Here is a 25409-nt window from a genome sequence, read left to right on the forward strand (position 1 = left end):
TCGAACGTTAGATTCAAACAAAAACATTCGACAATTAAATGCACATCAAAATAAATAAACATCTTTTTTTATCCAGAAGCTTCAAAATAAATGCAGCAGCTTTTTCAGAAATGTGAAATTATCATTATACGTAGAAAAAGAAGATGTATTGTATTTTTTCGATTGAGAAGAAATTCTTCGTCCTTGCGTTTCTCTATAAGATTGATAACACTTTTCGATGTTTTTGTTTCGATGCATGGATGAGAGAAATTTTCATACTGCTACTGGTTTAAATAGCTATAAATGGTCTGAAACAACATTTTTGCAACAAAAACTAAATGGGGGGGAACTTCTCGAATTTCAACTTTATTGTCAAGCTGTAAACGTGTCGAATTTTCAAAGTTGTTGAAGAATTGATGTTGAAAAGTCAAAAACACAGTTTTGTGGAGAATTGGCTGGGAAAGACACGAGAAAACTTTTACAAAAATCCCTCGTTACATGGTTTAATCAAAGACATTGAATTTCCCTTGTTTTGTTATTGAAAATATTCTTGACAAGTATTAAAGAATTTCAAGTTTTATGCATTTATTGTATTGATAAAAAAAACTTTTTGGTTTTCACGAACGAAAGTGCCAAAAGCTGAACTTATCTGCTTTGGGTTGTGTCACGTGTGTGTCGAGTAGTTTTGTAAATAATTTCTTTATATTTCATCAGATTTGATTTCACTGACTTTTTGGAAAGAATAGAATAAGAGCTCATCAAAAAATAGTTGTTTTTTTTACGTTTTCCCATTAGCATTATTTATTCCGAGAGTTCAGTTCTTTTCGGCTGTTTTGTTTTGATTTTCTCACACCACTTACCCAAATGTTGGCTAATTTCTATTAAAGTCGTCCTAAAGCATCATAACACCCCTCTCTCATTGCATTCTCGATAAATTTTCCGATCCAAAGAGGGGTTAGCCATTTCAGAACTCCTTTCCAATCTCAAGTTATCGCATTTGTTTTGTTTTGATGACGTCATCAACTAAAAATGGCTAAAAATTCAGCCAAATTTGAAGGTCCTTCTCAAGCCTCATAAATCCTCCAATCTTATTCCCCATAAAATTCTCGATCTAATGAGGGGACAACGACCTCTCAACTCTTCTTCAAACTCGAGATATCGCATTTTGAAGTTTTTCCCAAACCCATGACATCATTGGGTCCCTTTATCCCTAATGTTATCAACGGTCAATTCGCAAATTTTGGAATTTTTGCAATCAACAGGTACCTTATGCCCCAAGGGTCCCAAAAAACCAAAAAAACATCAATTTTTTCCAAGGGAAAGTGGGTTTTTAAATTTGCGAAAGATTGACACTGCAACAACTTCTTCTTAAAAAACGCTAATTTTCACAACATTTTCAAAGCTGAAACATTCCAGAGGCTAAACATGGTGGAATAGCGGCTAGACGAAAACAATCGTGAAAAAAAACAACTGAATTTCATTTTTTGGGCCCGCATATTATTGTAAATTTTGTAAATTTTCTTACACGCGTGCATTTGCCAAAAGAGTCGCACTCTGCTCGCTCCATGCGTAATCAATTGTAAAAGGGGTTACGCACGGAGAACGAGTCTCGTGTTCGCAAAGCGAAAGGGATGCTATAGGCGCCCAAAAGCACACCAGTTTTAATATTAGAGGAGGTTGAGGACGTCGAGGCTATCTTTCCGCTGCTCAAAAGAATCTTGTGTGTTGTACTTTTTTTCCAAAAACCATAAATCCCAAACAAGTTCTGAAAATCTAAAATTCCATAAATCTAAAAATTACAACTTAAAACAGATCAAAACTCAAAATACTGCGAATCTTAAATGACGTCATCGAAAGCGGGTAATAAACTTTTTACTTTACTGAAATCGATTTCTAATTCTAATTGTTCTGTGAGATTCTATCGATGATTACCAACCCAATGCCAATGAAGACTCAATAAGTAATAGTTGTCGCATGAACTTTGAGTGCAATATGAGAAATATTTTACAAGGCGAGCCTTTTAAGCTAATATATCAGTAACGTAAATAAAGCCTGGGATACACGGGGACAAGATTGATTAATTCCGCTTCTGTTTTTGTTTGGATGGGGGCCTTTTGATGCATGAATGAGAGATTTCAAACTCGAGATATCGCATTTTGAAGTTTTTCTCAAACCCGTGACGTCATTGGGTCCCTTTACCCATTAATGTTATAAACGGTCAATTTACGAATTTTGGAATTTTTCCAGTCAACAGGCACCTAATGCCCCAAGGGTTCCAAAAAACCAAAAAAGGCATTTTCCAAGGGAAAGTGAGTTTTTGAATTTGTTAAAGATTGACACTGCAACGACTTATTCTTAAAAAGGGTCAATCATTGTTTAGATGCTTCTCAAATTTGAGATATCGGATTTTTCAGGTTTTGATGATGACATCGGATCAAAAGTGACCCAGTGAAGGGTCAATCATTGTTTAGATCCTTCTCAAATTTGAGATATCGGATTTTTCAGGTTTTGATGACAGCATCGGATCAAAATTTTAGCCAGTTTTCAAGCTCGTCCCAAAGCCTCAGTTAATCACACTAGTGTCTCGTCAAATTGTGTATCAAAGATTAATGCTGTGGAAGCGCTTTATCAATTACTTGACTTGTGAGCAAAAAAATGTGCCACAAAACTTCTAAAGAGATTTATGAAAAATAAACCAACGCTTAATTTAATAAAATTAACACTAGATAAAACTATGAAAAATGACCTAAAATTTGAAGCCATAGATGAAAAAATTTGAACCAAGCCAACCTATTTGAAGAACAACTAATGTTCTCAAGGGTCAATTCATGAATTTTATGGTCAGCAGGTAGCTAATGCCCAAGGGTCCCAAAAAACTAAAACATGAATGTGAAACATTCCAAAGGCTAGACAAGACGGAATAGTGGCTAGAGAAAAAAAACTAAAAAAAATATTCATTTTTGGTACCAGCATAATGTAAATCTACACGCGCGGTCATTATGCCAAAAGAGTGATCTACAGAAAAATACCTTAAGTGGATTAATTTTCGCAAAGGATTATTTTTTCGTGAGTTCTTCCAAAAATTTGTGAAATTTAATGCTAGTGAAAATTTAAAAACTAATAAATAATTTTGCTACATATTTCATAAAATAAAATAAATTAATTGAAGGAGTGGGAGATTTGCTAAAATAAGTTAGGCAAAACAGTAAATTATCATTGAAAGAAGCTTTTGCGCATGTCATGTGGTGTTGAATAAGTAAACAGTCAAGCATTGCAATATAACACACATAATTAATGAACAGTTATTATTTTTTGTCATTGTTTTAATGCTGAAATCAGTGGTTTTCAATTATACTCAACACACTATGCTTGACTGATATGAAAACTCAACTTTATACAATTGTTCCGTTTTTAAACTACAATGAAATTGCCCAATATCTGGTTTAGGACAGTTTTAAAAAAAGAAACTCTCATGATAGATAGTTTGATGAACGTTAAGAAAAATCTCAAATTTAGGATTCACAGCATATTTCAACTTTCACATAAATTCATAATTCATAATTTCATAAATTCATAATTTCATAAATTCATAATTTCATAAATTCATAATTTCATAAATTCATAATTTCATAAATTCATAATTTCATAAATTCATAATTTCATAAATTCATAATTTCATAAATTCATAATTTCATAAATTCATAATTTCATAAATTTCAACTTTCACAGTGCTTACGTAGGTGCAAATAACAGATTGTGAGGCTTTCACAACAAAGATTCTTTCAAATTTCCAACACACAAGGCCCCTATGTTCCTAGCCTGGGTGTCCAGAATCAAAATTTCATTAAAATACAAGAAATACCTCAGTCAAAGTCTGATTCACTTAGAAAAGTCTGATAGAGTTTGTTTGACACTGTCTGTGAGTGAACCCTTCTTGAAAAAACCTCACAATTTTGGAATCCCAGACAGACATGCAAAATATGCACATAATCAACCTACCTTTAAACATCAACAAAAACAATAAAAGACTATCGAAACTGTGAAAACATGTAATTAAAAAGCCAATCATAAAAGTTTTTTCATTTGATTTCCTTTTTTTGCCTTTGAGAGATATTAAAAAATCATTTGTCTCGGGAAACAACCAAAAAAACTAGAAAAAGAAAAAAAACTTTTTCACTTTTGATTTTGTCTTATCTTCCTTCATAAAAAACCCTGATTTAACCACAGAAACTTTTTTGATTAGTTTTTGAAGGATCTCGTACCACTTGACCCCTTATTCTTGTTACTGTGACAGTGAGGTGGTAGTTTGCTTTTCTATCTAAATCTAATAATTTTCACAGGTAATTTTTAAGTGACCTTATCTTCTTTTTAGATGTTCTACAGTGATCCTGTATGTTAGATACAGTAAAACGTGATCAAAAATGGTCCAATGAAATATCAACAACATATTAACGCCGCAAAGAACCAATAACAATGTTTGCAACTGGTACAAAAGGACTTTTGGTCTGGTGTAAACAGATCACAAGTAAATATGGGAGTGACGTAGAAGTGAAAAATATGACCACATCTTTTAAAAATGGAATGGCGTTTTGTGCAATCATACATCATTTTCGACCAGATCTAATGTAAGTTACCTTTTTTCATTAGTACTACACATTTTTTTATAAGAACATCCAAAATTGTTGAAGCCTTTAATGCTCTTAAAATGTTCTTATTTTCTTCATTTTGGGAACATTTTTACCCATATTCCTAAAAAATGGTCCACAAAGCCTTAAAATATTCTTAACTTGTTCTTAACATTTTGACCATCGAAGCCTTATGTTCTTATATAGTTTGTTCTTATAAGAAAAAACGTGTATAATGTGTTTTAATGGACATAGGGGTAAGGTAGAAAGGATTTTCCATCTGATCACAATTAGTCCATCCCAGGAAAACTTGTGCTACCAGACACTGATGGACACTCTAATCTTGTCAATTGCTATATTGGTCCTTCCAGTAATGAATTTCTCAACTTAAGATAAAAAATTCTTGGAAATATTATTTAATTCATTTACTTTTGAAATTAAAAAGATGATATAAGATGATCATTTTTAAGGTGATATTGTAATCGATGATTTTAAATGATGCTTAAATTTATAATTTATTTATTTGTTTCATGAAATACGTCTCTGAATTTACAAATTTAAAATTTAGTATCCACTGAACACTTTCGTATTGACTATAACAAGTTTGTGGTCTTAACAAGTCCATCTAACATTTTACCATATAAATATAATAAGTCAATAGCAAGACATAGTCGAATGAACTGGACCAAAGCAATGTTAATTTTTATTGTTAAACATGTTTCAATATATTAATATCATCATCAGTAATTATTAGTGTTCTAAAAATAAATAAAAATTAGGTTATTAAAAGTGCAAGTAAAATTGTAAAATGAGACGAAGTACAAGGACAAAATCAAGATAATCAAACTGCCAAATTAACTTTTCAACGTTTTCTGAATGTTTAAGATACCTCTAAAACGTTCATTCCACGTTTTTTACCATAAAAAGACGCAACCAAGCCATTTTGTTAAAAATTACACTTTTGACATGTCAGTAAAACTCTGAGTTGCTATGTAAGAGGAATTATTTTCATCTTTGCTTATAGTGACAGCATTCAAATTACAGATTGTTGTAGATTGTTCAGACTCCATATCATTCCTGGATAGAAAAACAGAGAAACTCTTTCTGAAGAATGTTCGTATTTCTCTGTTTCTCATTACGTAAATATGTGCATTGATTCCCATGTTGAGCAGGAATGTTAAGGATAACCATTTTGTGTACCGAACTAAGTTTATTTGTGCTTCATATTCATTCCCAATGAGTGTTTGAATGATAATCATGAATTGCAGGGTTGCTAATGGCAACGTGGTTATGGTGGCAACTATAGATATTGTCAGGAGGGTGTATGTAGCTTGACGTTGGTGTCGGGAGCGTGGTACGGCACCATTAGATAACATTTCATGTTTTTTCAAAAATCGCAGCATGAGCAGGTTCAGTGTGATCATTGAGAATAGTGAAAATAACATTAATCCAAAATAAAAACTTGTGATAATCATGTTGTCCAATATTGTTTTGATCAGATAAATATTTGCAAATGCGAATAAGAGACACACTGTGAATGCTGATATGACCAAGAGAGCAACAAATTTCTTGGTGTTCAGGAAATTCTTGGTGGATGGTGTCAGATGCCTGGTCACAATACAATACCTTGCGATCACAATCATAAGAAAAAATAGAGGCTCCACAACAAACAATGTCCTTGATATTGTAATCCATGTTTTCTTAACAATATCACATGTTTCTCGGTCAAGTGTTTTAACAGTATTCAGAGATGGAATCAGATAATTCAAAGCAACCAGTAACCCAACTGTCATGTCGATAAGGCACATTGTGATGTGTAGAGTATGGACTGCAACGAAAAGGCCAGCCACACGGCATAAGGCGACTAAGAGTAAGGTGTTTGTGCACAAAATGTATATAACTATGATGATATGTATCCAGAAAAGAATGTTTTCTTCGATATCTTTCTCGACCGGGATAAGGTTCATTGCATGGTTGATAATGCAAATGTATGGTTTTGTACTGTTTTCCATGACTCCTTGTGTCTTTAGAAGTGGTAAATTGCAGACCTCTTCTTAAACCTCAGATAGTTTCTGTTTTTTTTAACGAAATCTCTAAACGTTCGACACCAGGACCCTAAAGCTCACAAAAGATGTTGGAGATTTTGTTTACCTTAGAGTTGATTGTTGGTTACTAGATCGATGACTGTTGATTTTGGAAAATTGATTTGCTGTTTTCTTCTGATAGTTCAGCGTTGCTCTTCTTTTCACATCTTCTCTTACCTAAAATTCGAATGAAAATATAAAATTTGTGCTATTATATATTTCACCAGAAGTTCACCAGTCTAGAAGAAGGGGAGGCTTTATGGTCAATCATGCTACTGTTGAGATTGATAGAGCAATGCACTGACTGCATGATTGAATCTTTATAAACCCACGCCAACTGGGTACCGCACTCTACACTCAAACAAAAAAAAGTCAAAACACAGGAAATATAGTTGAAAAAGCATTCAACACAACGTGACAAAGCTTTCCTTTAGAACTCAAAGTTCTTTAAAATGGATTAGTTCGTTTAATCACTTTATATGCTAGACACTAGATTCATTTCGCAATCATTCGTTAGGTCTCTAGAAGACTCTATTTAGACCTCTTCGATTGAATCCTGAAATATGCGCTCTTTTTTAATACGTAGGTCGAACAGTACTCTGTACCAGAATTTATCTCACGTTTATCGCTTCATAGTACACTCTGTGCCCATTGTCCGTTTCATAAAAAATCCCTGTACGGAGACCTCTGCGATGAGGTTTGATTTATAAATAGGAACACTTCTCTCATCGCCTCCCTTCTCTCACCAACACTCCATCGCAGCGGTCGGTTTGAAAAATCTCAGATGAGAAAAGACAATGACAACAGGTCTGCGGCAATGAATTTTGAAATAAGCCGTAGATACTGAGTTTGTGTACAGCCAAGTCGAACAGTCAACAACATTCAAAGAAAACGATATTTTCATTAGTTTTTAGCACTGCAATGACCTCAATATCTACCATCGACCATACAACCTTTTTATTAGTTTTCCTAATACTCATTTTTGTTTATCACACCTACACGATCTTCTAATTTAAAAAGTAATTATTTGTACCGCAAATTACTCGCCAAATGAATGAAAACCTATAAATTAGAAACGGGAATTGCAAAAAAGTACGAAAATAATATGTTTTCTGTTCAGAATCAATATGAGAAATATAGAGGTCAATTGTTTGAATGTTTATCGCTAAATATGCATTTGTTCTAATTTTGAGCAATAGCAACTTTTTTTTATTTTAATGAAAGATAAAAGGTGGAAATCAAAAAAGATTTTTTTACTGTGTATTCAAAACTCGAAAAGTAAATTTAAATTTATCGAGAAAATCGATTGCATTGTCCTTAACTCCAACTAGTTCTTCGGCCTGATCATTCTCACCGAGGCTAAAAATAAAGCTCATATTATGAATAGAAGGTGATAGCTATACCTTATCGGGGAAAAAATGTCGGGGTTTTAATAAGTCGGGGAAAGATTTCGCCACCTAGAGGCATTTTTGTCACTTTTACCCGACCAAAATTTCAAATTTGTCACTTTCACCCGACTAAACTGTCCAAAAGAAATGGTTTCCTTCACTAGCTCGAAAATGGGTCTTGTAATTCGACGTTTAAAGCACTAATTTCGGTAAATAAAGGTGTAAAAAAAATTAGATTTGAATTTTGGTTTCGGTTTAAAATTTCGGGTAAATGTTTTGGTCAGAGATAAAAAAATCGGGTACTTGTTTTGGTCGGGTGATAAAATGTCAGGGAATTATTTCGTCGGGGAAAAATTTCGTCACCCCCTCAAAATTTTCGTCACTTTCCCCCGACATTTTTTTCCCCGATAAGGTATACGATAATAGCTATATAACGAATTGCTAATCGATAAACTGCTTAAACTTTGCGTGAACCACAGATATTTAATGTTACCTAACATCATCATTTTCTTCCGTGAAATTCACTACTTTCAAGTATTCATTTTAAGATTGCCGAAAAATCTCTTTCGTTCAGATCAACCAACAAGTTTTTCATGTTTGGCTAAGTTATGTAACTTCCGTCATTATGGAAGCAAACGTTTTTCGATTTGCGTAATGAATCTACAAACTCGAACGTTTGCTTAATACACGTTTTTTTCTTTATAAGAACCCAGTTTAAAAGAACATTGAGGCTGAAATTCGTCGAAAAATTAAGAACATCGTAAGAACATGCCCAGCCTCAGTTAGGAAAAAAATGACAAGAAACTACATTTTTTTCCTCTTTTCAAGCAGTTTTAACCGAACTTAGAGATGGATTTTCTAAAATCGAGAGTCAAATATTTTCCAAATTTTACCAATTCTAAGTGCTCTTTATTTTGCATGATATAGTCGATTTTGAGCCTGAAAAACTCAGCTCAGCCAAATTTTAGGTGTTCTAATAAAAGATAAACGCGTAATGGCGGAAATTACGCACTTCAACGAAACTTGTAAAACCTCTATATCTCGCACAAATTTTACCCAGTACCATGTGGTCATCTGGGTTAAGAGAAAAGAAAATTTTAATATTACTTGACTCAACAACTGACTCAAACCTAGACTATAACATAGTGTCCTCCTGGGTTGGTTCCCCCCACTAAAAATCAAAATTTTTCTCCATTCCCCCCTCTTTTATTTCCCCCACCATATTTCAAAATTTTTCGGTTCCCCCCTCTTTTTTGAATTCCCCCAGCTATTTGAAGATTGTGCAGTTCCCCCATATGGTAAACATAAAAATGCCTTAAATCAAGTTTGAAATTTTGGAAAGCTTGAAAAAATAGCCTTGAAAGTGCTGGAAAAATGAAATTGTATTGAAAAGTTGGTTTATCCCAAAAGATTTGCTGATTTTATTGCTTAAACAGGTTTTGCAACAAGATCACCTTGAGATCAGTGAAGTTCCCCCAGTCAAAATCTCCTAAATTTATGGTTTTCCCCCTCTTTATTTTCCCCCAGCAAATTTCAAATTTTTCATTTTCCCCCATACTTTAAAAAAAGGGCCAAAATCAGAATCCCCCCCCTTTATAAAGGGGGGGGAGGACACTATGTATAATTAAAATATTTTTTCTAAAACCAGCATTCGCATATACTGTTGATTTTTATTTACTAAACCTTTACAAAATTATGCTATTCGATCCGTTGATAAAGCTGTTAAAACAAAAAATATAATGACTTCCATAAATAAAACCGGATTTATATTTGCGTACGGGCGAGAGAGATCAGTGTTGCAACTTTTCCGTGTGTAGGCGGAAATCCGTCCAGTTGAGATACAAGTACACCATTTCCGTCTTGTCTTTAAGGGGGTTTTTGGTGAGTTTTCCGTCCATGTTCTCAAAAGCTAGTTGCAACGCTGAGAGATACCCGGTCGTTGAGCCGATGATATTTTTAAGGTCTCTTCAGCTTCCAAAAATTTCATTTCAACGAAAATCGTAAAGAACATAGAGAATGTAGTCTTTTTAAGTTGTATATTTTTCTCGTTTACATAGAATCACTTTTGGTACTGGAACCTTTAGAAGGATGGAAGGATTGCAGAAAAATCATAATTATTAATGGTTTTTCTAACTCTTATTTGATTAATTTAGGCTTTTAAGGGTCAAAAAAGGTTTTACAAGCGTCTTATAGCTGCTAGATTTTGTAATTTTGTCTAGACTTGCAGGATTTTAAGCCAAGGCGGCACTTTCCTGTAACCTTCAGTCTCCAGTCATTAAATTAATTTTGTCTATTTATCTTCAGAGATTTCAAGAAGCTTTCGAAGGAAAATATTGCTGAAAACAATGCACTGGTAGGATATTTGGCAATATAATACTTTAAGGACAGAAATTTTCGCGGGCAGAGGGTTTCGCGAAATCAAAAAGTCGCGAAATTTAGCGAACTTAAGGTTCGCGAATTATGTTTTTAGTCGAAATTTCACAGATAGAACGCGAATTCATATTTTAAATTTACCTTTTTTGGTAACAAAAACTCATAAAACACGCAAAAAATTTAGCAAACAGTGCAAAACTGAGTAGGAAAGTTTATTTTTTGCGAAAAAAAACTTTCGCGTTTTTCAGGTTCTGGCAGAAACATTCGCGAAAAAGGATCAAAATCGCGAAAAACGCGAAAGTTTCTGCCTGCGAAAGTTTCTGGTCTTAAAGTAATACAATATTCATTCAACCTTTATTTTAGACCTATTATCTCTACAGTGTTAAAAGAAATCTAAATTCTCGTATTCGAAGTCTTGTTGAACTTTTATAGACCCTGGAGGTAGTTACTCAATACCGACCATGCAAAATCTTTGATAGTAGTTTTTTTTTTGAAACTGGTACCCTAATAGTACCACTACTCAAGAGTAGTGTAAATGTATAGAGAGCGCTAGATCTACTTTTCCTTCAATCCCATAGATATCTTATATAAACCACTAGATAGAGCTACTCTGTATTTCCCAAGCAACCAATGCGCCATCTTTGCTGAAAGTAGGTCAGATCGGTACCGGCAATTTGTTCAACCAAGCAAAAAAACCTGAATCATAGTTTCTACCCCCTACATTTGGGGGGGGGGTTTGGGTTTTGATGAACCAAAAGTAAGGGGGGTGTTAAAAGTATGACTTTCCTAAGAGGGGTTGTCAGTTAAGGGGTTTTTTTTAAGGGGTCTTCTTACCTAAGGGGGGGGGGTCTTCTTAGGGGGCTTCAAGACACCTGTCCTCTTACCTAAGGGGGGGTCTTGACCCCTCTAGAAACTATGTGAATGGTGCGAAGCCACAAAGCAAAGATAGGCTTGATCGATCAAATTGCCGGCACCGAACTATAGTCTACTTATCAAAAATGAATGGATTATTTTGATTCAAATAGGGACGGATTAGCCCCATCTAGTGTTTTATATAAGATGTGTTCTGTGTTCAATCCTTTTGATGACGTTCGATTTTAACTCTGCAATGTCTTCTTTGCGGATACCACTTTCAAGAAAAACTCAGATCGAAGATGGCGGATATAGGTTATTCCAGAGTTTATAAGGCCAGTGCTTGTTACCAAGTATTAAAATCCTGACCATTTCTTCCCTGGTAGCCCGTTATTGATCATGTTCACACGTAACGATTCCGTTTCGCTCTGAAACGAAATGAAGCCATTCTATTGGTTACATTCAAATTTTACGTCACTTCTAACCAATAGAATGGCTTCATTTCGTTTCGGAGCGAAACGGAACCGTCACGTGCGAATATGGTCTGAGTCAGTCATTTGATTTCATTTTGCAGGCTTTTCGTATAGCAGAAGATGAATTGGACATTCCAGCTTTGTTGGATGTTGAAGATATGGTCAACATGAAAGTTCCTGATAAACTCTCCATCATGACTTATGTCTCACAATATTATAACTACTTCAAAGATAAAGTTCCTGGTACGTTAATCATTGGAAGAATTTAAGGCCGGACTCTACTTTCGCGCGAAATTTTTCAACCGATCAATGACCTTACAAAAACCGATCATGTCGCGCGAAAGTGGAGACCGGCCTTAAAATGAATAGAATAATGTTTGTAATATCTTACGTGGGACGTAAAGCCTGGTCTCCACTTGCGCGCACTTAAATCGCACTTATTTGAGCAAAGCTTCCACGCTATTGGTCAAAAGAAAAATGAAGCAACTCCATTGGTGCGATCTGACGTAACGGTTGGAAAAAGTTGAATTGTGTTCAACTTTTTTTTCGAGCGCGTGCTACATTTTTATGACGTAATCTTTTTTTTCCAAGCAAAAAGGAATTGAAGCGAAAAAGTGCGATCGCAGCGCGCGCAAGTGGAGACAGGCCTTGAACACACAAAAAGAAACGACCATTTAAACAGGCCAAAGTTCGTTCGAAAGCCTGTTGAAATCATACTCTAACTGACAGAACTTCGAAAGCGTGTATTTCTTTATATGTTTGAGTCGTTACAGTATCTTTTTTGGCTCAGAATTTCATGCTCTTTCCGCGATGGTATCTCTATCCAATCATTTGCGTTCAATTCAATTTTGAAAAGTCGTCAATTATTTAACTATTTTTGGGGTTTGGCGTTTTGCCTACAACGTCAATTTTTTTAACCATAAAAACTTTTGCCAGGCCTAATTCGTGGGCCCCCTCTCATTCAAAATCCTATCCACTTTCGGACCAATCACATGCGGTTACGTCCCACGAAAACTGTTACGGATCATAAGGGTTGGCCCCCTACTAAAACACTTGAAAGACTTCTTCTTCAGGATGAAACTCCCCAAGAAACGACATAGTATTTCCCGTTTTTTTTTTTTGGTGAGGCATTCGCTAATGGTTGATAAATGGGCTTTTTCATCTGAAACATAAACTTGACGTTTTAAACTGTGAAAAGAGAGTTCATACAACCTCGTTCCCTATGTATTATCAGCTTTTTCATGTTTACTGATAGCGCTAGATAATATTCTCCGGCGTCCATAAGTAACGTAAATAAAGCATGGGATACACGGGGACGAAGTTCATACTGTATTTACTCATTTTCTTTGAAACTTCATTTTTGTAATTTCTAAATCCAGGTGAGATCGAAATCAAGAAATACGGATCGAAGAAGCGAACATTGGCAAAAGACAAACATGAAGTCATTCCAAACAAAAAATCGAACGATAAATCTAAACAGGTAAAATATTGTTTCTAACTTTTAAGTAGCGATGGCCAAGTGGCCAAAGGCGTCAGCGTCTCAAACCAGGGATCCCGGTTCGAATCCCTGCTCCTTCCAATGTTCCGTTCAGCTCATAGATAGCCGGGCCGGCTGGCCGTGGACCCCGTGAAAACAATCGAAAGACTTCTAAAAGTCCTAGATTACTGGGTTATCCACGTAAAATATCGACTCTATCGACTCTATCTATCTAACTTGTTTTCATCTTTTTTTTCCGTGGTGAGTCCATCATTTTGTATACATATCAAACCTTATCGTTGTCTGTACACAGACCCAGTATCTACGGCTAATTTCAAAATTCATTGCCGTACTACGAAACGATAAACGTGAGATACACTCTGGTACAGAGTCATCTTATCGATGCTGGTAATGAATTGGCTTTTTGGGTCATGTGAGATGGAAAAAGATTCGAACTTTATGTTTTAACTCCAATTCATACCTACCTTTGTAAGGAAATTATACTTAACACACAGTGGATGAGCCAATTGGAGCCCACAAACTGCGCATGCGTTCTTTTAAACCGTTAGTGGTTAAATAGCGTAAAGAACTAAGGGGAATGAAGGGGTGGTACAGACACTTTCTGTCGGGGTTGTGGAAGGCAAAATATGTCGTTCTTTATTGTCGTTTTTTCGTTTTTTGTCGTTCTTTGTCGTTTTTATTCGTTTCTCGTTTTTTCTTCGTTCTTTCATAGTCTCTTTATGGTGGTCTCATTTTGGCACTTTCACTTCCTCTAATAATTATGGGTAGTCAGAAGGTTTAAAAAAAGTAAGAATAGTGCAGAAAACATCCCTGTTCGATGATGATATATCCTATGGATGTAGAAAATACACGCCTTTTATGGCGCCTTTTATTAACAAACTCTATAAGAACATAAGGTTTCAATGACTAAACTATTAAGAACAAGTTAACAAAATTTTAAAGCTTCGCGAGCTCTATTAAAACACCAAATCTCCTAGGAAAGCGCACAAAAACACTTACAAAATGGTGAAAATAAGAATATTTTTAACTCAAAAAGTTGAGTTATTGTCCGAAGACTTAAACATTTTTGGATGTTGTTATAATACAGTGTGCAAGAAAAACAAAATTTGAATAATACAGTATATGGCCCCCAAAACGTCGATCAAATTTAAAATTTCTCTCTAATCTAGAGGAAAAGAGGTTTTACAAAAAATTTTGCTGCATGAAAAACTTTAACATTTCAACTTTATTTCCCTGAAGTTCTTTTTCAAAATTTTCAATTTCAACAATATTTTTCAATCGCTTAAAGAGAGGTACCTTTTATCTAATGGCCCCCAAAACGGAGGTTTGCAATTTTAGCAATTTCTCGAGATATCTTTAAGATATGAATACAAAATTTTGACCATAGTTTGAAACTGTGATTTAGAGGGTTTTGGGCATAAAATTGTTTGATAAAATTTTTACAGTATACCCCTGGTTGTCAAAACGGAGGTTTGGGGCCCCCAAAACGTAGGTCTAATTAAAATCAAATTATTAAGCCCAGTGGTAATAGGGGGAGAAACTATGAACATATTTGTGTTTTCCCTTAAAATTACGACCCGATGGGTGTAAAATTTATGATTTTTTAAAAATATTTCAAGATTTTCGATGATGCAAAGTCCAAAAATGTCAATTTTGATTTAACAACGTCTTAATCAAGTTTCTGAAAACCAATCTACAATCAGTGACAAAATACTTGGCACAAAAGGGAAATTCACCGGGGTTTTTTGAAACCACAATCGATTTGTAAGTGCTCTAAAGTAGGTTGGAAGGGTAGAGTTTTAACATGAGACTTAAGGATCTGAGGATCTAAAAGTTCAAAAATGGTCCAGTAGGGCTTGAAATATAGCCTAGAAACCAATAAATCCCTCCCAGATCGAAATAATCGATGAAATCAAGTTGAAGGCCTGAAATTGACATTCTCGCTCGAACCTCAATTTTCAAAAAATGGTAAAATAGCCAAAAGTGCCAATATATATGGCACGGATTGTATTTTGAAAATAGTTCCATTCATGTATGGAATATGCTGTGAAAATTTTAGAAAAACAGCTTCACTGAAACTGAAAATATTAAGCTTTAAAGGTACTTTTCTCCTACATTTTGCAAAAAAATGACAGAATTTTCTGTTTTTGCTGATTCAGCGAAAACTTTTATATATAATGTTAATTTTTTGTTATAAGCTATTAAGTCCAGCTGGTATGAACGGAATTCCAAGATGTTTTGCTGTTTCTCATATTTAGAATTTTCGGTTTTATCAATGCTGTATCTTTTGACCATCCTCTAAGGTTGCAGATGTATATGCATTTTCTGAAAGGCATTAGGTGTAGAAAGTTTCCTATACCCCATTTTCATAACTTATTTTCACTATCCAAGGAGCTAGAATGAGTTATATGCAATTTTTATCTAATTTTGGTGTTGAAATATTTCCTTCAGACGCAAATATGTTATTTCGAAGCTGTCTCAAACCATCAAAAACATACTCATTTTTAATGATGACCATCGTTCTTTCAAAATAAACAAAAATCGTCTAATTTTGATAAATCTACAGGTCAGAATCCTCATTTTAATGACGACCTACCTTTTGGGGGCCGTCTCCGTTTTGGGGTCCATATACTGTAGTACTTCAAGTTTCATCTTTATCGAATCGTCAGCTATCAAATGAAAAATGACAAATGCTATGATTTTATGTTGAAAAATTTGGATTGATCGTAAAAAAAATGTATAATTGGAATGAATCCCAATGGTCATAAATACAAATGTTAATTTTCTATAAACGTTCTATATGCGTGAAGATCAATCTTCAGATGTTGTCTTATATAAAAATAGTTGAAGCGCCAGGGTACTTCACACTGAGGTTTACTGACCATGAATACTTTTAAATTGACAATGTAATTCTTTATAGATTTGCCAAGCTTGATCATTTCAGTGTTTTCTAGCTATGTATCCGCTTCACTTTTAATACCGCTTTCAATACATCGATAATTACTTTATTGTTTTGATCAGGTTCTCTTTTAAACTTTCTGCAATAAACAACTGACTAGCACTGCATCATAAGTATTGACGCTATTAATAATACGTAATCTTTTATAATGGAATTGATTGCTAGCTTAATAATTTGATCATTCTTTCTTAAAGCCTTTCTTTCTGCACAGTACGTTTATCAGCTCAAAGGATCATTCTAGTGGTTTTTATAAAGCTTCCTTTTTTTTGCTTTCTGACCTTTCTATGCATCTGATCATTGCTTCTGCACTTGTTGTTCTATGGGACTGGCTTCTTGAAGTCTGTTTGTTTACAAACGAGTGAGTAATGTTATATACAATCGCTGGACTAATTCCACTTTCTGATATTTTCATCTACTGACATTCGCAACATTATTTTGACTGTACAATGAATATAAACGGTGATTATTTGCTGACAGTTACCAACTTTACTTGTACATTAGGTGTGGATAGCCCGTCTTAATTTTTTTTGGTCAGTAGACAAGAATTCACTTCCAGCTCTACGGAGTGGCAATTGAGTCATCGGGTTCCACATGGACCCGTAGCTCAATGGTAGAGCAAATGCCCGCGAATGGCATGGTTGTCAGTTCGAGTCTCGCCGGATCCGTTGGTTTTCCAACGGTTCTGGTGGCTGGTCAGAAGACAACATGAGAGCGACTGTATTCACTTCATTTTTGCCTATTAATTGTATCTTTAAGGCCGAGGTAAACGATTCCAACATTCCATCCAACATGCCATTTTCTCTCTGTTGGACAGAATGTTGGAATCGTTTACTCGAATGTAAAAATCGGAAAGGAAGAAAAAATTATGTTGGAAGAAAGAAAAAAGTGTTGGATGGGAGTTTGATCGCCATCAAACATTTTGTCCAACATTTACTTCTTTTTTTCGTGTTGGATCATGTTGGATTCGTTTACTCAAGCTCACATCCAACATTTGAAAGGGTATGACGTCATTAGAAATAGAATCGAATGTTTTTTTTGTCAAAAATTCGAAAAATCTCGTAACAAATTTAAAAAGATGGTAGAGAAGCTATAGTAGAGGGCATTTTGTAAAATCGCTCGACTGTTTTGTTAGAAGCACTTGTTATACATTTTTGGAAAGCTAAGGGGTAGGGGAATCGAAATTACTATGTTTCCAATTTTTTTTCGAACACTTTGGTGTGATTTTCGGACAAATATGACGGTCTCAGGCAAAAATCATAGGGTTAAAAATTAATGAAAATTTTAGCTCGAGAAAACGGAAACCTGTTGTATATTTTTGGAAAGCTCTCAAAAAATTAGGATTAGAGATATATTGCAAGTATAGGTGATTTCAGACTTAACTCGAGATAATGAGCTTCAAAAAGCGCAAAAACTGGACAAAATAGCTGTTTCTGGCTGAAAAACACGGTTTTCAAGGGTTAATATCTCGAGTTAGGTACAGAAATCACCTATACTTGCAATATATCTCTAATCTTAATTTTTTGAGAGCTTTCCAAAAATCAGGTCTTGGTCTTTTTTTTCTGGAGCTAAAATTTTCATTAATTTTTAACCCTATGATTTTTGCCTGAGACCGTCATATTTGTCCGAAACTCACACCAAAGTGTCCGAAAAAAAATTTGAAACATAGTAATTTCGATTCCCCTACCCCTTAGCTTTCCAAAAATGTATAACGAGTGCTTCTAACAAAACAGTCAAGCGATTCCAAAAAATCGAACAAAATTCCCCCTACTATAAGCGATCTATCGTAGAGGTGTGACCCTTTAAAGGTACGTTTTTCAGGCTTCCCAAAATGCACTGTAAGTGTGTAAAAAATGAGAACACAGTTTTTGTTGCAAAATCTTTTTTTGACCATTTTTTGCCTCGAAATAGATATAAATAAATTTCAAGAAATTGCACCATAAAGTCGATTTTTCGCAAGAATTTTCTCTGCATTTTAAGTAAGAGTCCAATTATTAGACTATAATTTTTGTCCGCATGAACAGCAGTAGGTGCACTGGTTACACTGGGTATAAAAATTCTCGCCATTTCTAATTTGAAAAGAATGAATTAAAAAAAGAATGAATGAACACCCAGTTGGATGAAAATGATGTTGGACATTGCGACAAAACGATTTTAAAGAGATCCAACACCTTTCCAAAATCCATCCAACATTCGTCCAACCTTTCAATTTCTATGTTGGATGAAATGTTGGAATCGTTTACCTCGGCCTCATAAATTTGAAATGTTTCACAAAATTTTTAGAGTGAGTTAAATTGAACCTTTTCTTCGTTTAACTTTTTGTGGAAAGGTGGGGGGGGGGGGTTGTACTAGGATTGGTGGATGAGGGGTATGTGCGGATGGGACCTCCAAAAACCGACCCTTCGAGAGGCTGATTTTTGCTGAAAAGGTGACCCTAATAGAATCTTTTTTTGAAAAATTTTATTCGATTTTTGAAAAACTCCCTACCCTTAGAGACACTTTTTCAAAAGAAATTTCCTAGAAATCGTGAATTTTCTGACCCTTAGAGAGACTTTGAAGGTTGGAAAAACCGACCCTTACCGTCCGCACATACCTAGCACCCATTTTTGCCTAAGTACCCCCCTCCCCGGAAAAAGAACCCATTCTTGCAATTTTGATTGATTGACACTTCAAACTTCATACACTAACTTGATCACAACACAATTTACCCTCGTAAATTACCACAGCTCAAACTTTGTTAAACGGTTGTAATCAAAGAAAAGGTAACCGATTCGCGTTAATAACTTGAGTAGTTATATAAGTGTAATAAGTTTTATATTCTAATCGAATTGAATTTCACGAGATTGAATCTTGTGCTCTCGTCCATCTTTCGCCTTTTTGTAAAAATTCCCTCCCCCGTAATGTTGTGCAAATCTCCACTCAAAATATCAAATCCATTAGTCAGAGATGTTTTTATGGAGCGATTGCCAAGTGGTCTAAAGGCGTCAGCGACACAAACAAAAGCTTTCCTGGTTCGAATCATAGCTAGATAGAGTGCTTGTGCTGAAAAGTGTGCCGAGGTTAATTAGGAAATCCTACCTAAGTCATGTGACATTACAATAGAATTTCAGCGCTTGACCAATCAGAAGCTTTGCGGGTTTTCGAAAACAATAGCAGCAATAATTTTTGCGATATTCACTTTTTTTTGCTTGGAAGAGCTTAAAGCATGCCATCTAGCCTTTTGGGCTTTATAAATCTATGGTTCGAATCCCCGAAATCTCAAGTGTTTATCAATTGCTAAGCTATCTGACAGTGAATCCCGTGCAAACAATGGAAAGAGTGTTTAAAAGTCCTAAATCACTGGGCTCTATACGCAAAGAAATAATGACTCTCCATGCCGAGAGAGCTTAATTGCATAGGGTATAGTGTAGTGACGGAAAATGAAGTACTTTATTATTATTTTTTGCATTTGAGAATTTAATAGTAGAATTTCACGTTGCTTGATCCAAAAAATATCTGCAATCTGATTGGTACAAAATGTAAAAAATAAAAATTGACGAAAAGATGTTGTTGCATTGTAGCGGTAGCAGCAATCTAACGTCACTTTGCTACAAAACTGCCCTGCGCTTTTTTCCAACACAAAAAATGTATTTTTTTGCGTCACCGATAAACCAGTTATCAGACATTTGCTCGTACAATATGGAAATATTTCACTCGTTCCGGATTTTCTGTATATTTTCCTCGCCTAAAGGCTCGAAAAATATTGTACGGAAAAATGTCGGAACTTGTAGAATATTTCTCATATTGCAACTTTCCGATAACTATTACTTATTAGAATTAATTTTCTCGTGTCTATTATTGGCGTATTGTTAATTCGTTAGTTTTTCAATGTTCTAAACGTCCAAAAATCAACAGGTTAATCAATAAGTCTTTTATAAATCTCTCCTAAACCAACTAAAACCTTTAAACATTTCAAGAGAAAAAAAAGAAAAATGTCTCTTTAAACTTTCTGTTAAATTTTTTTTTGGAATTTTTTCTCAAATGATGAAACACGTCCTTAAGTAGCCAAGGTTGACCAGCAAAGGCTAGTTTAGCCCCTGGTTGGCCTGGTTCAGTGAAGCCATCGTCAATGTTTTTAATCTATGGATTTCTATGTATTGTGCTGTACATTCTGCTGGAATTTCTCAAACATGTCAGTATTTGCTACTATTCTTATATTTATTGTCGAGGTTCTAGGGTTATGTGCATACTGGACCTTCAAACTCAGACCTTAAGACCAAATTTCACCGAGTGTCCCTCAGAGTAACAGTTTTTTTTTTCTTTTTTTCCACCCAGACAAATTTTTGTACCTTTGACACTTCACGGATTTTGTTTATTTGTGTAAATAATCTTGATATATCTTAAATTTATGAGACTTTCCACAAGCTGGTTCAAATATTTCGATTGATCGAATATTATTTGAGTGAGATTTTCACCTTTGTTGTTTTAAGACCTTGCGTAAGCAAAAGCCGAAAAGATTAATCCAAGTCTAATCTCAAACGAGGTATTGTTCTTTAGACCAAGTTATTATGCTTCAGGGGACCATGGGCATAATTGTAGTGCATCATGCTACGGTGTGCAAGGTGTTTGGTTCAATTCCTGACAGGGTCTTATCAAAGATCCCTAAATATCACTTGACTCCTCTCTGTTCCTCTCTGTTCCTCTCTGTGCTTAGCATACAAAGAGAAGGGTCTAGGGTAAGTCAGATAATCTAGGAAAAGAAGTGGTAGGCACACAAGGAAAAGAAGTCCTTCGGGTCACCCTCAATTGCGGTCGCAAACCATTGTTATTGAGTTTCAAGCCCGAAGGGCTAGAGGCAAAAAGGCATGACGATGGATAGTATCTTGTTGTTCCTTTGTTTTGGAGGACTACATTTTTTGAAATCTAGCGATAGATTTTAGTTTCAATCCGGCGTTTGTGTAAAAACTACGCGCAGACGTTCTGGATGGGAAATAAGTGGTTTAATTTCCCATACAGGAGTCTCGAGTCTAGCCCTTCGGGCTTGAAACACAATATCGCAAAATTATCATAATATGTGTACGTCATCGTTTGTTTTTCCCAGGGGACGAAGATGTCATCACAGAAATCGAATGTTTGTTGCTTATGCGAAAAGAAAGTGTTTTTAATGGAACGTTTGACGGTGGAATCGAAACTGTTTCACAGGATTTGTTTCAAATGTTGTGTATGTAACATACAATTGAAGACCAGCACGTATGAGTATGATCGATCGTCTGGCATGTTTTTCTGTGCCAAGGATTTCAAAAATAAAGGTTGGTTTGGTCTCAGACCATGTTCAAACGTTACTGTTCCGTGTCGCTCCGGTATGAGTTCCGTTACGGATCGAGTGTGTTCATACTAGTTTCGGAACGTTTCGGAGCAAAAAAAACGGAGCAGTTCCGTTCCGACGAAAAAAGTTTCGATCTGTTTTGCTTTGTAACGTCTTCTTTTTTGACGTTTCGAAATTTGACGTTCACACTTGTTTCGGAACCGTTACGGAACGGAACCGTAACGTCTGAACATGGTCTCAGTTCCTCTTTTTCACTTTCTTTAGCTCTGATCTAGTCGGCCAACGGCGAACTTTTTGTCAACTTTCTGACTTTTTGAGAATCTTACCGGTGTCTTCCAAATCGGTCCAAAGTTTTTAAAAATGTTGTCAGAATTTGAATGCAACTAGTAACTATTACCCATGATTCATAGAAACTATGCTATATGGCTAATGAGATAAGTAAACAGTTGCCTTTGTTAGCAAATAGTCATTGTTTTTTTTATGTCGAAACTGAGAAGCAATGCAAAAAGTCGTTTACCCTAGAGCTCTATATTGCCAGTAACACTTTAAAAAAGGAAACTAATCTATTCCTAGGTGCTTAAGCTTTTTTCACATGCACGTAAAATATTCCTCGTTAAAATAAGACCTCGTTCATAAGGCTATCTTTTGCGAATTTGCCCGACATTAAGTAGCGTTTTTATTGATTAAAAGGATCTTACGTGACTTTTCCTTCCGTTCAAAACATTTTGAACGTAAGCAAACTTCACTTAAAGCCTTAAAACAATACGTAAGTTTAGGGGAATTCCCTATTCCTGAAGGTTTTAAGTATAAATTTACGTACATGTGAAAAAAGTTTTGCTTTTAATTTAATATTCTCTACAATTTGAATCTTTCTCTAATTCGACGAAAACTCTTCCACCCTTGAAAAAGGTTGCAAAATTTAAGTCTGAAGACAAATCACGGTTTTACTTGAAATTTTTATGTGCTTGTTACATGACTTTTTTTTCTCATTGGTTCGAATTTATTGACACTAATAAAGGTATCAGCTGTAAGTTGTAAAGCAAGTAACATGGGAATAAAGTCACGTGAACCTTCTGTATATTGATATCATTTTGCAACCTGTGTATTAAAGTTGACAGTACCAATATTATATTGAACAAATGGTTTGAATATTTACAAATTCAAATCTCTTTTATTTTAGCAACAGTCCGACAGGAACCAATCGGAAGCGAGAGAAGTGGTGCCGCCAGTCCGTTATCCAATATTTCCGAAAACAGTGAAGTTACGGAAATCCCAAAAATAGCGGATAACCCGTTTAAGCGGAACGAACAATTCGTCCGGAAAGGTATCCGTCCGCAATCTTCACCATCGGATATTGAATGGGAGAAAACGAAAGTTGTGAAATCGAAAACAACCGAAACGAAATCTGAAAAACCGGTAAAATCGGGGAAACTGTCTTTTCCTGGTTTGAAAAAGAGTAAAAAGAAAGCAGAGCTTGATCCAAAAGACTTTCATAATCCTTCTTATCAACAACAGTTGGAACTGTCGAATTTCATGCATTCTTTGGATGCCAAAACTACAGACCCGAATATGAACGAACGAGTTGTTGTAGGCTCCGAAGGTGATCAAACGTTTGACGAACAACGCGCGGGAACACTTTCTGGTCTGCAAGTTACAAACGCTCAACCTGTGCAAAAATTTCAAGGTGAAACTGAATTGGATAGTAAAACGTCAGCGGCTATTTCTGGAAAAAGTCCGAAAAAGAAAAAGTTGATATTTAATGTTAAAAAGAAATTGAAAGGTAGTAAAAAGAATAAAGACTCATCAGATGGTCCGCAAAACGAACAAAAGGATCTTGGGTGTGATGGCGAGACTTGTAACCAACCCCCTCAAAATGCACCGAATATGAACTTTTATACTGAATTCAAGGCAGAGAAAACGACAGAACAAAAAAATACATCTGCAAATTACGAAAATATTGAACATTTCCGAGGTACGAAAAATGAACCGACGAATTACGAGTCAGAAGAAGAAGTTTACGAGAACGATCCGAGAAAAAACGAGAATTCGTCGGTAGAAACGATGAGCGAGAATGAAATCGGTGTCTATCAACCGAGAAAAGTCACTCGGAAACTGAGCGAAGATCATTATAAAGTACCAATGAAAATTATTTCTGATCCCACCACTCAAAAAGACGAAAACGCCCAATCTGACAGTGACGACTTGAGGGCGGAAGAAGATATTTCTGTGGCGGGCCCAGAATATCAATCAATACGTTCCAAATTAAAAACAGTCGAGAATAAAGAATGTATAGAGAAAGATATTAACGAGAAAAGGACTGATACGAGTGTTGGAGAATCATATCTGTTGGCGCGTTCGAAATTAAGAAGTTCAAATCACAGTTTGAAAATGTCAAGTCCTGAACCATCAATTTCATCGAACAGTATCGGAGGCTCAAAGGGTAGTATCGATAAAGTGTTCGGTGAAACTGAAGTAGAAAATATCGGCTCATCTAATGTGAATCAAACTGATACTAGTGTTATCCTAATAAGTGATTCCGATGTTACCCCGAAAACTGACCCGGTAGAATCGGAATCTGAAATTTCTGAGATGATGGAGGTAGACGGGGAAGGCGGAGATAAAGGTATGGGGAGTGCTTCGAATCCTTTCGGATCTTCAGATGAAGACGAAGAGGAAGCAGAGGAGGGGTCTATCTACAGTTCGGCTCAAGACATACTGTCGCCAGGTGAGGATGAGGAAGTTTCCCCTAAGAATGAAGAGGTAGACATGGGAACTGAGGAGGGAACCTCTAATACGGAGGAGGGAGACATTGTGGAGGTAGCCTCGAATAACGGCCAAATAGTTGCAAATAACGAAACAATGCCTGGAAAGATTGAAAAGTATTGTCCGAGTGGTTTGAAGGATGAACTTTTAAATGAAGAGGATGAACTTTTAAATGAAGAGGATGTTGCTCCAACAACTGTAGAAACTACCCCGAAAACTGTCGAAGCTCCCCCGAAAATGGAGGAAGCTATCTCGAAAACTGAAGGAGTTACCCCGAAAAATGGGGACGTAGCCAGCCACGACGAAGACATTACTCAAGAAACCACGACTACATTTGATAATCGAGAAATCGAAAACGCGGTAGATATTACTACAGCTGTACGGGATTGTAGCTCACTAGATGTAGCAATACAACCGAATTTATTGGAAGGTGACAAAAAAGGTTCTTTTGATGTTGATATGGAGCCGTCAGAGGATGTGGTGCATGATTCAAATCCTTTTGGTGATTCTGATGAAAATGAAGATGAAAATGAAGAAGAAAATGAGGAATCCAGTGATCTTGAAAAAACAAAGAAAACAGAAGAAGAGAAAATCATAACAGCAGGTATGTCTATTTTATTTCATCTAATTTTTTTGTCACTATTTGGATTTCAAGTGCTTAAATTCAAAACTAATGCATTGGTTAGTTCTTGTTCGACCTACTTAGGCCGTCACATAGAGGGTAAATAAAGATTCGCAACTTGGGGTCAAACAGTCCTCCTCTTGTTGTCGATGATGAAAAATTACTATTGTCTTGGGTGTTATAATTCTTGAATTTTAATATTCTATTGACGTGATATCCGATTATTCTTATGAACTTTCTTCATTTTGGATCGAGTCCATTAACTTGAATGTTTTGTCGTAAACAGGAGACCCGTCCTGTATTTTTCATAATCTGATATATACAGGACGGGCATGAGCTGTGAGGCAGATTTCTGTCTCAAAAAATTTACAGTGGGAAATTCGAATTTAGCGCTGTCTTCACTTATTAAAATAAAAACCAATTTTCGGAGCTTGTGCTTTCTCTAAGGAAGTGTGACCACTAAAAGAATAACAAAATTTTATTGGCCATGT

At 35.5% G+C, this 25409-nt stretch overlaps 1 protein-coding gene across 1 annotated transcript in view; it reads left to right on the plus strand.

Annotated features, from left to right (window-relative positions):
- LOC136797911 (F-actin-monooxygenase MICAL3-like) overlaps positions 1-25409 on the plus strand; it is a 59935-nt gene that overhangs the window by 4362 nt on the left and 30164 nt on the right. Inside the window, exons 2-7 of the mRNA XM_067054493.1 lie at positions 4352-4604; positions 10381-10429; positions 11876-12017; positions 13154-13254; positions 21309-21516; positions 22714-24900. Of these exons, the coding sequence (XP_066910594.1) occupies positions 4453-4604; positions 10381-10429; positions 11876-12017; positions 13154-13254; positions 21309-21516; positions 22714-24900 (2839 nt within the window). The 5' untranslated portion in view covers positions 4352-4452. The remainder of the gene's footprint in view (positions 1-4351; positions 4605-10380; positions 10430-11875; positions 12018-13153; positions 13255-21308; positions 21517-22713; positions 24901-25409) is intronic.

This window comes from Clytia hemisphaerica, unplaced genomic scaffold, assembly GCF_902728285.1.
Source record: "Clytia hemisphaerica strain Z4C2 unplaced genomic scaffold, Clytia hemisphaerica genome assembly, whole genome shotgun sequence".
Taxonomy (NCBI): domain Eukaryota; kingdom Metazoa; phylum Cnidaria; class Hydrozoa; order Leptothecata; family Clytiidae; genus Clytia; species Clytia hemisphaerica.